The sequence below is a fragment of the Schistocerca americana genome, chromosome 1 (genome assembly GCF_021461395.2).
Source record: "Schistocerca americana isolate TAMUIC-IGC-003095 chromosome 1, iqSchAmer2.1, whole genome shotgun sequence".
Lineage (NCBI taxonomy): Eukaryota > Metazoa > Arthropoda > Insecta > Orthoptera > Acrididae > Schistocerca > Schistocerca americana.
The window spans coordinates 1,155,781,287-1,155,798,823 of record NC_060119.1 but is presented as its reverse complement, the minus strand read 5'-3'; the positions used below and the strand labels follow the sequence as shown (position 1 = coordinate 1,155,798,823).

Here is a 17,537-nt window from a genome sequence, read left to right as displayed (position 1 = left end):
AACTTCAAAAGACACTACAGAGAGGTTTGGAATTCAATTCTGGGCATTGGTGTGAGTCTGGTGATCAGGAACTTTGCAATATTGCAATGGTAGAGAGAGATGGTATTTACCATATCTCCCACCCCTGGCCAGGTGAATAATTTCACCACTAGGTGTCCAACCGGCTACCACCAAGACGAGCCAACCGCACAGAGGTGTTCAGTTACAGAGGATGATTTCATCACTACAAGATGATGATGTTGATTGTGTGGTATCCACAGCTTTATGTGGATATATGCCCAACAAAAATTCTGTAATGACACCTGGAAACCATCAAGATACTACATGCAAGAGAGTGCCAATAAAGCAATACAGTGATTTTACATATGTGACAGGGGGGATTATGTATGAAATACAAGGACGAGTCTGAAGTTCGAGACAGAATTGCAGAATACTCCATACTGTACTAGAAAGGGTTAATGCCTGAGGACCTTGGTAGACTCCATGCTTTTAGATAACTGATCTGGAGTGAAGTTCGAAAACAAAATATATTTTGGTACTTTATCTTTGTGCAGTGTTATGAAAGTCAATTAAACAGATAAAGTACAAAAAATATACAATGCTGTTAACAGGAAATAAGAGTGCAAAACTGTTTTTATTGTTAAAATATTGTTTTCTTCCCAATGAAAAGCTCTCAGATATCCAGCCGCGTGGGGTCGTTCAATTTTCACTGTTAATTTCTTCTTGTAATATATGTCCCTCACATCAAGAGTGCCTCTTCTGTCTTTTTTAACTGACACAGTCTCTGTATCTTTTCCTCCATTTCCGAAAAAGAACTTCAAGTTGGAAAACTTGTATTATTCCTCACATTAGTCTGTTTTGGTTAAGAAAAGATTCAGAACAATGGTGTAAATTTGTTAGAAGCTCATACTGAATTGTAATAATCAAACAATGTAAAATCCAGAATGGAATGTAACAATACGAGAGAAGGAAAGTTGCTACTCACCATATAGCAAAGATGCTGAGCCGCGATAGGAACAATAAAAAGTTCACACAGGCACAGCTTTCGGCCATTAAGGCCTTTGTCAGTAGTAGACACACACACACACACACACACACACACACACACACACAAACACACACACACACATATATGCAAGTGCAACTTGCACACACATCTGCAGTCTCAGCGAGATGAAACTACACTGCGATCAGCAGCACCAGTGCATGATGGGAGTGGTGACTCGGTAGGGGTAAGGAGGAGGCTGGGGTGGGAAGGGGGAGGGATAGTACGGTCGGTTCATACCCCTGTAATAGACCTAGATGCAAGACCTGTCCGATACATCCTCCTACCACCACCTACTCCAGTCCGGTCACTAACATTACCTATCACATCAAAGGCAGGGCTACCTGTGAAATCAGTTGTGTGATCTACAAGCCAAGCTGCAACCACTGTGCTGCATTCTATGTAGGCATGACAACCAACAAGCTGTCTGTCCGCATGAACGGCCACCGACAAACTGTGGCCAAAAAACAAGTTGACCACCCCATAGCTGAACACGCTGCCAAACGTGTTACCCCTCATCTCAATGACTGCTTCACAGCCTGTGCTATATGGATCCTTCCCACCAACACCAGCTTTTCTGAATTGCGCAGGTGGGAACTTTCCCTGCGATACATCCTATGTTCCCGTAACCCTCCTGGCTTCAACCTTCGTTAGTCACTGTCCTCACCTATCCAGCCCCCTCCCTGTTCTCATTCCAGCACTACACAGCCGTCATTTCACCGCCACACCCAGTCTTTTAATTTCTTTTATTCTCTCCTTTACGCTACTTACCCCCTCCCTCCTTCGCACCTTCTCTCCTACCCTTCGACTAAACTGCAACACTTCACTGTCTACCACTCCCACCATACTATCCCTCCCCCTCCCAGCCTCCTCCTTACCCCTACCCAGTCGCCACTCCCATCATGCACTGGTGCTGCTGATCGCAGTGTAGTTTCAGCTCTCTGAGACTGCAGATGTGTGTGTGTGTGTGTGTGTGTGTGTGTGTGTGTGTGTGTGCGTGTGTGTATGTGTGTCTACTGCTGACAAAGGCCTTAATGGCTGAAAGCTATGCTTGTGTAAACTTTTTATTGTGCCTATCGGGGCTTAGCATCTCCGTTATATGGTGAGTAACAACTTTCCTTCTCTCGTATTGTTTAATTGTAATATTGAAAGTCATTTTTTGGTATTTTTATTATTTATATATTCTCATCAAAGAAACAACAGTGCGCAACTGACTCGGTGTCTACTTGCTGCACAAATGCAAAAATGCACACAGCCATGGCACTCTGTTACTGCCTTTTAGTTATCTCCAGGTGCTGGAAAAGATTTTTGTGTCAAAGCTCCAGTTTCAAAATACATCTTTTCACAAAGAAAGAAATTGTTGCTAACTTGAGGCTAGTGTATGAAAATGGACATTTATTTTTGGATGATTGACAGCAGCCAGCCACTGCACCTATCATTGATAGTCTACAGGTCTATATTTTGATAAAGTCTTCTGGCCATGCAGCCTCCTTAAAGACAATAGCATTGTCCATGAAAAACCTCCTGGAGCTTTCAACACTCCAATTAAGCAGTATTTCTTTCTTTTGCAGCAATGCAAAATTTAGATGTTGACATATGCAATATGCTTTCAGCTTCATTTTCTTAGTAGAGAATTAAAATTCAGTTATCCTCGCAGTAATAGCAGATCCTATGAGTCAAGTATGCCAACTGACTATAAAATCAGGAAAGTTATCCTTTGAAAGAATTACTGTGATGGTAGCATGAACTGTTGTACAACATTATAGCTAATGCACTCAAACGACTTATAGACAGTAGCGTTGTCTTAATATATTCTGTTCAAACATTTCACTTTGTAAACAACATGCATTATTGTTTTTTACAGGCTTAAATCACACAAAGAGTACCATAACTGGTTTCGTCTTCTTAGGAAGTCATTATCAGGTGATTTCAATATGTTACATAGCAGCTCATCAAAGTATGACTATGTTACAAAGTAATGTATTCAAATCATCTGGTGATGACTTCTCAGAAGTTAAAACCGACTATGGCATATTTTATATGACCAAAGGTTGGAAAGAGACAATAGAAGAATTTTGTTACAATAAAAAAATTGTGTTTCCCTTAAGCATAAATAATATGAGTTTAGCAAGTAACAATGATACACAATTTCAAATCCAATCCTTACCTTTTGCCCAAGAAAGAGTTTCTTTTCAGACAACGTTGTAACACTAGCACTTGCTGGTGTGACTACAGTAATGCTGGAATCTTTGCCTTTGCCTTTCCCTTTACCCGTCTTACCTATATCAGAAAGAAAACATTATACATGTGACCAAATAATGCATTTTGTAAATATGCAATAAATGAAATGAAGGTGAAAGATGTAAAAAGCTAGATTTTTTTTTCAAATTAAGTTTTAGAACTTATGATGCAGATCTTAAGTTGCATCATTGCTATAATAGCCTTTTAATTTCATTAACAGTATAATTACACAAGTGTTTCAAGAAATGTCTTTGCCACAGGATGTAGATAATTGTTTTGATTGAGTAAAACAAGTGGCAGAACAAGCCTGTGAATATTTCACATGAAAATCATTCCCAGAACATACCAGATGTTGGACTTAAAGGCTGTTTCTTAGCACGGACCCCGCTTGAAGCACCAAGTGCAGCCGGTGAAGGTTTCTTGTGATGTGACATAGGTTTTGTGGCGATTGGTTTTTTATATGGCACAGTCAATGGCATGTTGTTGCTCATTACAAATTTGCCACCTTTCTTTTTGGCCAACAGCTCAGGATGAATCTTTGGAAGCACTCCTCCTGATGCTATTGTTACATTTTTCAGCAACTGCACAAAAAATGTGTTCAAACCACGAACATGGAGATTAGTATAAAACGTCCAGAACAAAGAGAAAATGCACAATCACAGTAAAACAAACATAATTTACTCAATGTTGTATGAAATGGCACTAGAACACAAATTATAAATAACTGTAATATTTTATCGCAGAAATTTTCAGGAGTGTGGTAACTGGAACATACTGTTGTTTAAATTATAAAATTACCAATTTACTACAAGTGTCTTAGCTGATTTGTACCCTACATCAAGAAAGAAAAGATGCTGCAGATAAGGCTTTTTCTTCATTTGATAAACAACACTCAGCTGTAAAGCTTTGTAGCCAAGCTAACACGGAAAACGTTTCACTATAAATAAACTTTCCACTGAGTAACCTCAAATTATATATGACACAGACATAGTGAAGTTTGATGAGATTTTTCTTCTGTATTTGAGACAGATATGCTGTGATCAAAGTAGCCCTGTTGTACACCTGAACTTCTTGTTGTACATCAGAACTTCTCATGGAGACACAGGAAATACATTTAACTTAGTGCTTCGGAAATTTTTGAATCTCAATACATCTTTTGATACAAAGAAACCATTTTTTCTATGCAACTAGGCTCTCAAAGCACAAGTTATTTGTGTGCATATTGTAAGTTTGGAAGCATTCTTGCTGTCTCAGTTTTATAGACAGTCCTTAATTCTTTACACCTTTAGCATTAAATCCAAAGAAACAAGCTTCACAAATATCACATTTGAATATTTTGAACCATTTCTGATGCAGCATTCTTACAGACTTACAGTCTTGGAGAAACCAATAAGAACAGAAGTCAAAAAAATAAAAATAGCTTCTCATCTACACGGCTTCAAGGCCTTCTTACCAAATAAACTATTTCATCAGTGGAGTGAAATGAAATCTGTGTCTTATCAGACTAGTAATCAACTATCCAACTTGCATGACTGTTTTCACTTATGAGTGTTATGTGCATATGTACATCGATATTAAGATATGTTGTACAGTCCCTTACTCCACCATTCTGTTCTCCGTTACCACATAACAAATGCCAAACCTGTAATTCAGGTATACTAATATCATGCTGTCTTTTCTAGCTGAACCATCACTTTAGCTTTTTCAGTGCTAACATATACTTTTTATATATGGCATATGTTACTTGCTAGAGTGAGGTATTAATCTTACAGCTTCATGGAACTGTCCATAATAACACAATAAGTACTTCACTCATTTCCAGCCACGTTCAAATGTTCACTATAGGTCTTTGCTATGTGCTACAATATTACACCATGACATGCTACAAATAACATATGGCAATACGACAAAGTTTATTTAACCTGCTCATTTATCATAACACACAGCACTCTAGTTTGCAAGACAGGGAAATGACCCATATACAGATGTATCAACATGTCCAATTAAAGACTGTTGGTCTGATACACCACGCAGTCTGGGTGGTCGTTTTGAAGTGGTTTTCCCTGCTGGGCCAGTCACCAATCTACCCTTCAGAAAATACAATACACAGTTAGTTAAAACACGGTAACACAGAGAACAAAATTTTGACCTTCACAAACAGATGGCACACTTGACTTTTCTTCCTTAGGTTAGTTGGTGGTGACAAGAAGGGCATCTAGCTCAACTATTAAAATAAAATAAATTTTGCAAACTATGACAACAGTGGTTGCTGCATGATGGAATAAGGTCTATGAAAGAGAGAAACAGCAAAGTTTACAGACTGGTGTGGTGGGCATAACTTAGTAAACCATCAGCGCACATTACACTATACTATGAGGACTTTCTGTGGATGAATGTTCGTAAAATTATTCATCACATTGAAAATTCTTGAGTGTAGATATTTTTGATGACAGACTCATATTCCTTTGAAACTCATTAAGATAGTGCTTTTGCACTGTGTATGGATGGCCTACTTTTTTTTATGTCAAGTTGAGTACAGCCACAACCTCATGTCTACTTTTGGATAAATTAAAAACACAAGTGTACATCTTTCAAGTTAAGTGTGAATTAAATTTAGCAGGCACCGAAAAAGAATTTCAGCATTTAAAGCTTTGTCATATTCATGAATTTTGGTTTACAATGATAAATCATGTGAACAATGCAAAAATTTGTGCTTCAAGTATTTAACGTGGGCTTGATTTGTCACACAGCATACACTCAACAATAGGTGCATTTTCCCCCACCGCCACAGCCACAGAAAAAATAATTTATACAACCTCAAATAGAGCGAAACACATAAACTCAATACTGGGCAACTATGGAGGATATGCTCAACATGTTATACCATCCGGTCACAAATGAGGCACATTATCTTGTTACCAAAAAGTTCTCTTGCTCATCTCCCATGTGACGAAAGAACCATAATTACAGAATATTGAGATAAGAATTTCCGGTGAAACTTTCTTTAGTGCAAAATAGTGCCCTTGGGATATGACACCAAAAAGTTCGATTTTACATAGCCTTTATTGCACTGCAATATCTGGTGGTGATTATTTGACCATCATATACTCACTATACAAGTGTTTACCTTCCCATTAGGCTGAAATGTTAATTCTGTGGTGTCACTGATACCTTATATTGTGAGACTCAACGTTGGTGTCACCACAGACACTACTAGATGCATAGCAACCAGGCGACACAGCTATCCACAACTTGGCCGAGGGCACACCAACAACGAAGCTTTGAAACCAACAACTATTTACATCCGGCCACAGAGCTCTATGCTCAGTCTGTGTTTGGTTGCGTTTCTTGTACCATGAAGCTACTCGAGTGTGTCAACAAGTATCAGTTTAAGTGGTGTCTGTGCAGTCTACACAGAGTGTCTCTGCATAATTACTGTGCTAAGACAGTACATTAATTGTAAGTTTGGACACATTATTGCTGTCTCAATTTTTTTGACAATCCATACTTCTTTATGTCTTCAGTATAAAATGTGACAATTTTGTTTAATAGTAGTGAATTTATGCACATTGCTTTACCATCCCAACCAGGGGCCACATCAACTACACAAGTTGAGTCTTTGTCTTCATCAAAAATAGTTTGTTTAGAATTGTGACGCCATTCTTTATTGTCTAGTCTCTAGACACGCCACAACAAATCTCTCAATGAGGATGACAGAATCAAGAAAGTCTTTGAATTACGTGCTAACATTTTGTTTGTGAGCTTAACAATGTGCTAATTATAGCCTTGAATGAAATGTAACAAGCACATTAAGCTGATTGTAGGGAGGGCAAATGTCAGTTTTTTGGTAGAATTCCAGGAAAGTGTAGCTCATCTATAAAGGAGACTGGGTACAGAAGACCAATGCAACCCACACTTGAGTACTGCTGGAGTGTTTGGGATAGAAATGCCCCATGAACTCAAATGGGAATCTCTGGAGAGAAGAAGGCATCCTTTTTTAAAAATATTGTTGAGAACTGGGATTTGCAACACACTATAGGATGCTCGAACAGCCACAAGCATATATCTCATATAAGGACCACAAAAAAGGGCTCATATAGAAGAATACTGACACTTGTTTTTCTTTTGCTCCATTTGCGAGTGGGAACAGGTGCAGAACAACTGGCAGTACAATGAGGTACCCCCGCTGTGCAACATATGGTGGCTTGCAAAAAGTGTATGTGGATGTAAATAGATTGTAGGCTATACAGTTAGAAAAACTATAAATTATATGGATTCACCTGCTTGTGCTTTCTTGAAACCCTCCAGACAGGTGTAATTGAAAATGATAACTATTGGCTAGCCATGTGAATTTACTTAGGGCTGCAAGCAGAAGACAGTCTTCAACAATTATTGTACACACTCCGTGTCATTCGTTACCCTTCACAGCACAATAACTAGTACTTTAAAAACATTATAAATGTGTTATGCCAATTACTGAACATTTGTGCCACATGGGACACAAATCGAGATATCCTGTTTATTGTGAAAAGCTATCTTAACCGAATTAAATGTACAGAAATGAAATTATTGGATCAATGGTGGTCAGGATGCCTCAATGGTTCACACTGATACTATCCCGTGTAACTGCATCTTCACAGATTTCATCCTCATAATGTATTAATTTTATTTCATTATACAGGTCATTTCAAAATGAATACACGGGATTCAAGGTTTTGCAGCATTTATTAGATTCAACTTACCATTATAAATAATTCAGGAAATGAAAAAACAACTCAAAGAATTTTTCTTTTAAGTCTTCAAATTGAGCACACATTGAGTTCATAGACAAGTTCTTCCCAAACCTTGATCAGTTAATCTGGAGTAATTGTTGCAACAATGCTGTTTCTAAAGTTGCAGAGATTAGCTGGTAGCAAAGGCACACACACGATTCTTTATGACATGCCAAAGATAAAAATCATACAGAATCGGATTGTGTGTGAATGTAAAGATTATGCAAAACAAGCTCTTTCATCTGGCCTCTCATGGCTCATTCAGCGGGCAGGTAGAACAGTATTTAACCAATCGCGTACTGAGTTATGCCAGTGAGGCGGCGCACTATATTACTGCCAAATAAAGTTCTGTGGTTCAACTTCTTCCAACTGAGGAAAGAGTCACAACTCTAGTGCATCAAGATAAGAAACATCAGTTACAGTTCTTCAATGGAAAAAAAGGGCACATAAACTTTCTGCTAGGAAATGGCACGATAAACATTAAATTTAGGGGAATCTCATGGGGATTTGCTGATCTACAGAAGCGCACATTATGTGCGCTCAAATTTCCACTCAAGTGAAATGTCGATTCATCACCGAAGACCAGATCCAGACAGATATAGAAAATCTTCATCCTGCTGCAGAAAAATTTCGTTTGCAAAGTTGGTACATGAACTGTACTCTGTAGGCTCTAGAGTTTGTAAAAAGTGCAAATAATAAGGATGTAGTTGTAAGCATCTCCTTTAAAGTCTTTGCACAGACATCACTGGAACTGCTAATTCACTACTAGCTCTCCAAACTGATTTCTTGGGGCTATGCATGAAAGACTCACTCATTCAACAAGCTCTTCACTCACTGTTACTCATTCCATACTCTTTCCTTTGCCTACAGGTATACAAAAAAAATGAGTTGCTCTCTCCTTTGAGTTTTATTTATAGCTGTTAAGTTGAATGTAATAAATAAAGGATTACATTCAAACTTAGTTAGTACCATGTACTGAGCTGTAACAGGGTGTATACGGGGACAAGGAAAAAAAATTCCCGGATTACTCCCGGATATCCCGTTTAAAAAATATGCTTTTTCCCGGGCGAAAATACACTTTTTCTGTGCTAAGTGACAGTAGGTTTTCGGTAGATTTTCCCTTGGAACTGTAAAACTTATCAATCCTTTGAATGGTTAACGTTTCATACAATCGCGCAGAACTTCCCAGAAAAAGAAGGAAAAGACAGGGCAAAGAAGTTTTGGAGAAACTTTTAATAAAAAAAAGGAGAGAAGTTTTGGAAAGACTTTTGATTTGCAACAACATATACGCTGCATATTTTTGTATTACGAAAGTATAAATTCGAATTGCACCAAACACAGCGCGTCAGTTTCCGGAGCGTTGAAACCGAGGGTGTGATGTCCTTTTGTAAGCGAGTCATATCTCAAGCCACGAGATCTCGTCAGCTGATGACAGCAGCTATTCAGAGCATAGGACATGTGTTATAGTCAGCCAATAGCAAGCCAATAGCAAGATCACTGGTTACATAGCGCGAACACGCAAGAGGAAAAGTTAATGGTTTACATTAATGTACACAGTGCCGTATATCTACAAGAAGAGCTAAGCTTTCACATATAATATTAGTCTGTAAGATTAACACGCTACAACAGAAGCTAAGCTTTCACATGTAATACTGATCTTTTTTTGCGTGTGTTATACTTAAGACACATCACACAAATGTGCCAGTAAATTTAAAATTAAAATTATGACATAAATGCCTCGGCTCGAAATTCTTATAAGGGGCTGGTCCTCAAACAGTTCAGTTTCGAACACTCTGTGATTTAGATATCCATTCCACTTTCTCACACGTAACATAATTCATCTTGCGTAAAAAGAAATTTACTTTGAAAGTAACGCTTTTCTAACCACCGTTCGCAATACTATCTGGAGACTGTTGGAAATAGGCTCGATTTAACAGTTGCCAGAGAGCGCCAGAAAACAGGCATTATTGTGCGTGTGCAACTGCAGTGGTGTAGGAAGCCCGTATGTTCGTGTGTATAAAGCACTAAGAGAGTTTACATTACACCATAAAAGAAACAGGGCATCAGAGGATACTCCAAAGAGCATCGGAATTTCGTAAACCATACTAAAATGCATAATTCGGCTTGAAGTGCAAATTGGCTTTTTTCAGATTCACAATGAAGTAGGTCCCATCTGATATTAAGCTTTTCAGTGTGGTTTTTGGGATGTAAATTTTCTTGGAGTACCAGTACTCTACGATCTCATTTTTGGTTCTTTATTACGGCATAATGCCATATATGGCAGAAGATGATAATGTGCACTTGAAATTCAGCGAACAGTTGGAACTAGCCAATACTGTAGAATGAAACACTTAGTTTCAAATAAAATGATTGCCTCAGCGAAAAGATTAACAAAGCCAAATTTCTTTAGCAAACTTGCAAAAATAACTTCACTGTTCTGCAGGGCGATTGATGCTTGACTGCTACTAACTTGAAAATAACATAAAATCAGAAAACTGAAATTTAAAATATATTTTTCCCCTCCGTAATTATGTGAATGTATTTTAATTCACTTGATAGCTCCCGGCCACACAAATCCGTTTTGTTTTTATTTGACGTGCGAGCTGTACACGAATGCAAGCAGCGAAATCACTTAACGTAAACACGGGTCACGTGGAGGTTAACCCCCTCCCCACAACTCTGTGCAAGCGTGAATCTGGCAGCTAGGACGTGCGAGAAAAATTTTTGTCGTTTGCATCTGGCTGCTTGCTGCTACTACCGATACAGCTAATAGGCATTAGCCAAACTTCAAGTAGCGGGAGAAGGTACTGCTTATACGCGAGTCAAATGCGCATGCCCAACAGACCGCTGGCAATTGGTCAAATGAACATAATGTGAACAGTTGCGATGTCATGCTCATAGCAAGCAGTTTATTGTTACGAAGAATTACAGTCTGCGCCCGACGGCCTTTGACATATTTTTACTATCTGCAGACGCTTGTGCGTGCACGGTGTTTTGTTCTCGTAAATTGCACATTTCCTTTGCAACTAAAGTTTTTTTCCCCTCTCGTTTATATTTTATTGCTGCAGTATCATTCTCCAGTAGCAGGATACAATAACATTCTTTGCTAGAGAATCAACTCTGCAGTCAAAATTACAAAAATTTAACTGAAAGTTAAAACAATGAAAAATTCCCGGAATTCCAAAAAATTCCCAGGTTTTTCCCAGTTTTATCCCGGATGAAAAAATTCCCGGGTTTTTCCCAGATTTCCCGGGTCGTATACACCCTGTGTAATTCATATTTACTTGGAAAACATGGAAGCTCACTGAGTGGTATATGTGCAGGCACACAAATAAATCTGTACCTTTGTACTCTCTTTTTAACCTCAAACTGAATTAGGGGAAACTAAAGTTTCAAGAGTGAAGCTGTCTTCTCTCTACTGCACTCCATATCTGAGAGCAGAATGGAGAAAACAAAACGAGTGGGGAAAGTGAAGAACACTGCAGTAACAGAAAGGCTAAGGGAACAAAGAACTCTCCTACACCTGATTAAGAAAAGGAAAGCAAACTGAATGGGACATACACTGTATAGAAATGAAATTCCTACACTTAATATTGATATTACAGTAGAAGGACAGAATAAAACAGGAAGGAGACAACTAGAAATGATAGCTGGAAGTGAAAAGAGGACGATACCAGACAACAATGCAATTGGCCTGGAACAGGATCAGAGGGAGACACCTGTGGTATCAGGACAGAAATCTGCCATTAGGTGGGAATGATGATATCACATCTAATCACAGAAATACCTCAATGTCTTTAAAAAAAAAACACACTTGGTAACTTTTTAAAAATTCTGAGTGGAATACAAACATTGGTACAAGAAAAGACAATCCCCAACTTTATGTAGGAAGAGTTGAGAAGCGGACAGTATGTCAATGAGGTGTGGAATATTGTAGCAAGGAATTCAAATTTGTGTTGTTCATCAGACATTACATGTATGGCACACAACAATTACATCCCTTACTATTCTACCCGAAGCAGCAACCAAGCATTTTGCATGGCAGTGCCAGGAGAGAATGATAGACAGGAAGAGTTTTACACTATTCTGATACAGTATCGCATTTATGAGGAGCTGTGTGTTCTTTGATTATGTAACTGACATGGTTGCTAGGGATTTATCGCTCTGTGGTCTCAGAGAATTTGAAATTTAAATAAGACAGATGGGCATTTCAGAGGAAATGAAGCTGCTGCTTACTAACAAGATGAATCACTGAATACCAAAGATATTGCAACTAGAGAAGACAGCTTCAATATTATGGCTTTTATTCCCATCATTCAGTGTCATGGAAGAGGACCACAATTTGTGTGGTGCACTAGCCCCTGTCACAATTAACTGTTGGTCACTGAAACAAATCAATAGAATTAAAAGCCCTTTAATTCTTTCTTGTTATGTTTCATCTTTCTGGAATGTGTCAACTTAGCTTCATGCCCAGAAAAACAATGAAAATGATCAATTATAGAAGCAAATAAGCACTCACAATTAACAATGCATTACATTAAATTTCATGCTTCAATTTCCTTACAAATGTCTATGTATACTCACTAACAACACATCATCATCATCCCAAAACAGAACAATAGTTTTAATACTACTGTGTGTTTATGCTCTTTTTTTTATACATCCTTTCACACTAATTATTCAGTACTACACAGTATGTCAGCCTGCCTCTTCACACTTATTTCTACATAGAGTTAAATGTGTATGCATTACACAAAGGTTAAAAGTGTACAACAGCAAAATCTCAGGGTAAAGTTTCATAACAGCTACAAAAATAAACGATGTCTCATATTATGCTGACAGTGCACTATGGTAGCCACATTAGTTTAGTTACTTCCATATCCCATGGATCACTTGCACAATAAATTGTAAAGCTGTGGAATGAGTAATCTTGTAGCCAATAAAGTGACAGTTCCTGACCACACTGCCCGGAGTCTTTTGACTGTGCTTAACAGATGTATCATCTATGCTGTGTTTGTCTTTGAAAAAGAATGTTTCTGCTGTTTGTTTTCTGCTTCCTCTGTTTCAGATACTGTGTAATACACATCCTCTGAGGAGGAATATGGTGCTAGCCTAGTTTTGAAGGATACACACTCTGCAGGTTTTTGTGTGTTCGTTCATTATTATTTTCAGCAGTGTTATATAACATGTTAGTGTATTTTTCATTTTTTTTTGTTTAATACAGTTTCATGATTTAGCTACACCACTGATTTATTTATTATTCATATTGTAGTTTTTAACAGTGTTATGTTACATTTTTTTACTTTTTCAGTATTGTTTTTATTTTCAAAATTTCTTGTTCACAATTTACTATTTGTGCATGTTGTTGTTGCTTGGTAGACTACGCATTTGTGATTCCTCTCCCAATGACGTATAAAGCAAGATGACTACACCAATCTTAATGTACTGGACGCACATGTGGGAGGACTGGGGACTATCACTGTCTGAATGTCCTGACTTGGGTTTTTGATGGTTTCTCCAAGTTGCTAAAGTAAATGCTGAAATTGTTCTTTTGATTAGGCCATGGCCAACTTCCTGCCCTGGCATAACCTAATCCTATCATACTTTTTAATGTCAAACAATGTAAAATCCAAGATGAAGTAATGACAATATTATGAAAAGGATACAATGCTACTCATTATATAGTGAAGATGCTGAATCGCAGATAGCCACAACAAAATGACTGCTAAACAAGTAAGCTTCCCGCCAAAAGGCCTTCTTTTTGTGTGAATGTGTTGCCTAATTTAGAAGGCGTTTTGGCTGAAAGCTTACTTGTTTAGCAGTCTTTTTGTTGTACCTGCCTGCAAGTCAACATCACCACTACCTTTTTTATGTTTTATGTATGTATATACTTGTATTATCCCAATACTGCATCTGAAATGTCTCATACTATTGTACTAAATGGTCTATGGATGAATAAATAAATAAGGATTGTTGTTTAAAGTGGTATACGAGAGGTCAGCATAAATTGCTTTCTAGAAACACACATTCTCCCTACTTCCTCTCACTGGCTACTGAGAATCACTTTCTGTTTACCATCTGACATCAACAAAATATGTCACAGTAAATGCTGCCAACATTACTATGCACACTATATATACAGGGTGTTTATAAATGAATATCAGGTTTTTAACACTTTATAATATTTATTACATTAAACTTACAGTTATAAATGATATGTCAAATGAAAGAGCAACTCCAACAGTTTTACCAAGAATCTTATAAATGTGCAATGTGAGCACCACTTGTCACACGGCACACATCAAATCTATAGCCGAGTTCTTCCCAAATGTTGATAAGTGTGTCTTCAGTCATTGTAGCAACAGCTGCTTCAATCCGGTTTCTTAATTCAGGGAGGTCTGCTGGTGGCGGAGGCATGTACACACGATCCTTGATGAAGCCTCAAAGGAAAAAATCACATGGGGTTAGGTTGGGTGAACGTGGAGGCCATGCAAAGCAAGCCTTGTCATTGGGCCCCTTGCAGCCTATCCAGCACTCGGCTAGAGACTTGATGTGTGCTGTGTGACAAATGGTGCTCACATTGAACATTTATAAGGTTCTTGGTAAAACTGTTTGAGTTGCTCTTTTATTTGACATATCATTTATAGCTGTAAGTTTAATGTAATAACTATTATAAAGCATTAAAACCCCGATATTCATTTATAAACACTCTGTATAATGTTTAAGCAAGAAGCTTAGAAGAACATGATTCAACCAATCAGCTTTGGCCAGTGATACCTGTATAAGTTACTTTCAGCAAGTCTATGCTAGATAGGCAATTAAATATTGCAACACTGTTCTACCACGAATGAACAACAATATATGAAAATACTATCAAACAATAAGAATTTCTCTCTCTAAAAAACATTCAGTGTTGACAGGAAACAGAGCCCATACTCTGAATTTCATAAGAATTTAGCATATATTTGACATTATTCTACTTTGGGGGTGATCTAGATTGATATAAAACTAGAAGCAATAAACTTCAAAATGCCATAATCACTTTAGCACAGCTTTTAAGTGAGCAAGATAATGTATATTCAGTGCTCTGTGTATGATATTTTATATAATGATTGTTTTGCTTTTGACATGCCAATATATTATGCCATACATGTTCTTGAAATGTCTGTTTATCATGTGACACAAATTATTGTACATATGAACAAGATTCTTTGATGTGTAGTGCATAAGATTTGAAACTGGTAACATAGTTTGCCAAAACAGGTAACCTAAATAAATATTCTACTACAGAAATTCTGATGTTTTTTAGTTCTATTTTTGTATCGATGTCATTATTAGTATCTACTCATTACTTTTCGGTTAATGGGCAAGCTGCTGAAAGTTTCATTAATGCTGTCCTTTCTTCTGATGGAAGCAAATGCGGTACAGATATAAGATTACTCTGGAAATTTATAATTTACAGGTGGTTCCCTACCAAACAGTGTGATATACTCAACTTTTAACACCCATGTCATCATCACACAACAATTAGTACCTTCATTTTACATACATGTAATAACCACAAAAATGTACATTTTTGTAAGTACATTAAGCTACAGCATTTATAATGTTTTACCAAGTGCAGCTCTTCATCATTAGCCACTGCAAGCAAAATGTGCCTTGGGGTGATTCGCCCCTTCCTGTTGTCTCTTGCAGCATTTCCAGCCAGCTCAAGGACCTCAGCTGAAATTTGATACAATAAATAATTAATAAGAAAAAAATTATTGACAGCCTCAACACACAGGTATTAAATATGATGGATGGTGTCAAAGGAAAAATCACAATCATGGTGTATATAAAGTAAGCACTTTCATCAGTTTGATAAATTCCCCTTTATTGAAAGTAAAAATCATATGATAAATTCCCCTTTATTGAAAGTAAAAATCATATGTCTTAATCTTATAGTCTACACTACAGTGCCTTTCTGCTGACACTTTTCATTGAAATTCAATTTCAGTATTAGCTTAGGCTTCAGTGGCCAAATTAAGCTGTTCACTCTGCACCATGCTTTCTGAAATTTAAAGAATATGCTTATTCCAGACGTTCTCCAATAAATGCCCTCATCAAATCTTCCAAAAATACCACAAGTATCATTCTCACTGAATTTAACCCTTCAGAAAATCCTCAAATTAGTTTTCCCTCGTCTTTCATCAGCTGAGCAACTAGGGAGTTAAAACACTGGACTCTAACTCACACTGTGTTCAAGGCTCTGTCTTGGCATTTACCATTGCTCAAGTTTCACAAAATCTAGTCTAATGAACACAGGGATGTGCACATTACATGTTACGTTCTATGAGTGTAAGAGAAAGATTTCTTGTAAGGTAATTAGTTGTTACTTATCTGTGCATCTTACTTCCCACTTATTAATTTTGCTCCAAGGGAAAGAACGAGATGGGCGAGTTGAAGACACGGAGAAGGAAAAATATTTGCCTAAAGACTCGATTATAAACCTGCTTGATAATATGGGAAGTTTATGGTTCAGATCACTTTCTTTACAAGTAGATTACCATTCATAAATGTAGTTAAATGTAATGCTTTACAATTACTTCTTTCTTGGTGTTTTGTTGACTTCACCATGAAAGAGAACCTCCAGGAATGTAGACTTAAATTGAAATATCACAGTAAGTGAAACTTTTTTTTGTGTTGATGATGTTCGTCTTTAGTGTTTTATCCATCCTCATCAGCGGTAGCTGATGGTAACAAAATAATTAGCAACGAGTTGCGTTTTAGAAATTTAAGTTCTTTACCGGAATCGGGTACTTAGTGCCCCTCTTCAGAAGATTGTATGTATCGCATTTTGTAGTTTTCATAATAGATTACTGGCTATGTCGAATGTGCAAAAACTGTCGGCCGCATTTGGTTCACAGCCCGAATGTTGCCGAAACATGGGAAAAGTCCGCAAGAGCGACTCTTAATTGTCATTCTCATATCTGAAACACGATGCTGTTTAACTTCAAACGGTGACAACTAAATCATAAACCACAAATTAGAGACGCAAGAACCTCAACCGTTCCTCGCAGATATAATTTAGTTATACCCAGCTACACGAAATCATCCATCGTGAGAGTTACCACTATACTCTCTTGGTGTATGGTAATAGCCGATGCCTAAAATGTAGACAGATAATCGGTGAGTTTCTAACTTTTGTGACATTTAGGGATGCCGTACAGAGGAAAATATAGTTTCCTTAGCGCTTACGCACTAATCGTTTGACTTAATTTCCGATTAAATCCCTATGATATTTATTTTTCGTTTGCCGGAAGTCTGGACGCCACAGTACCAAACACACCGGCACGTTCATTGCGCACAAAATGCTTTTCTTAATTCGTTCTTAGCAACTTTTCATTTTCAGTAAAGTTGTTTATATTCCAACCGCTAGCCGCTATATACACAGTTTGTTTCCACCGGCTCTCAGGGCGGAAGATATACAACTTCGCTAC

At 37.5% G+C, this 17,537-nt stretch overlaps 1 protein-coding gene across 1 annotated transcript in view; it reads right to left on the bottom strand.

Moving 5' to 3' along the window:
- Positions 1 to 17,537, bottom strand: part of LOC124551586 (core histone macro-H2A.1-like) — a 53,877-nt gene that overhangs the window by 35,876 nt on the left and 464 nt on the right. Inside the window, exons 2-4 of the mRNA XM_047126452.1 lie at positions 15,674 to 15,780; positions 3,633 to 3,867; positions 3,213 to 3,325 (exon numbers count right to left, since the gene is read on the bottom strand). Of these exons, the coding sequence (XP_046982408.1) occupies positions 3,213 to 3,325; positions 3,633 to 3,867; positions 15,674 to 15,780 (455 nt within the window). The remainder of the gene's footprint in view (positions 1 to 3,212; positions 3,326 to 3,632; positions 3,868 to 15,673; positions 15,781 to 17,537) is intronic.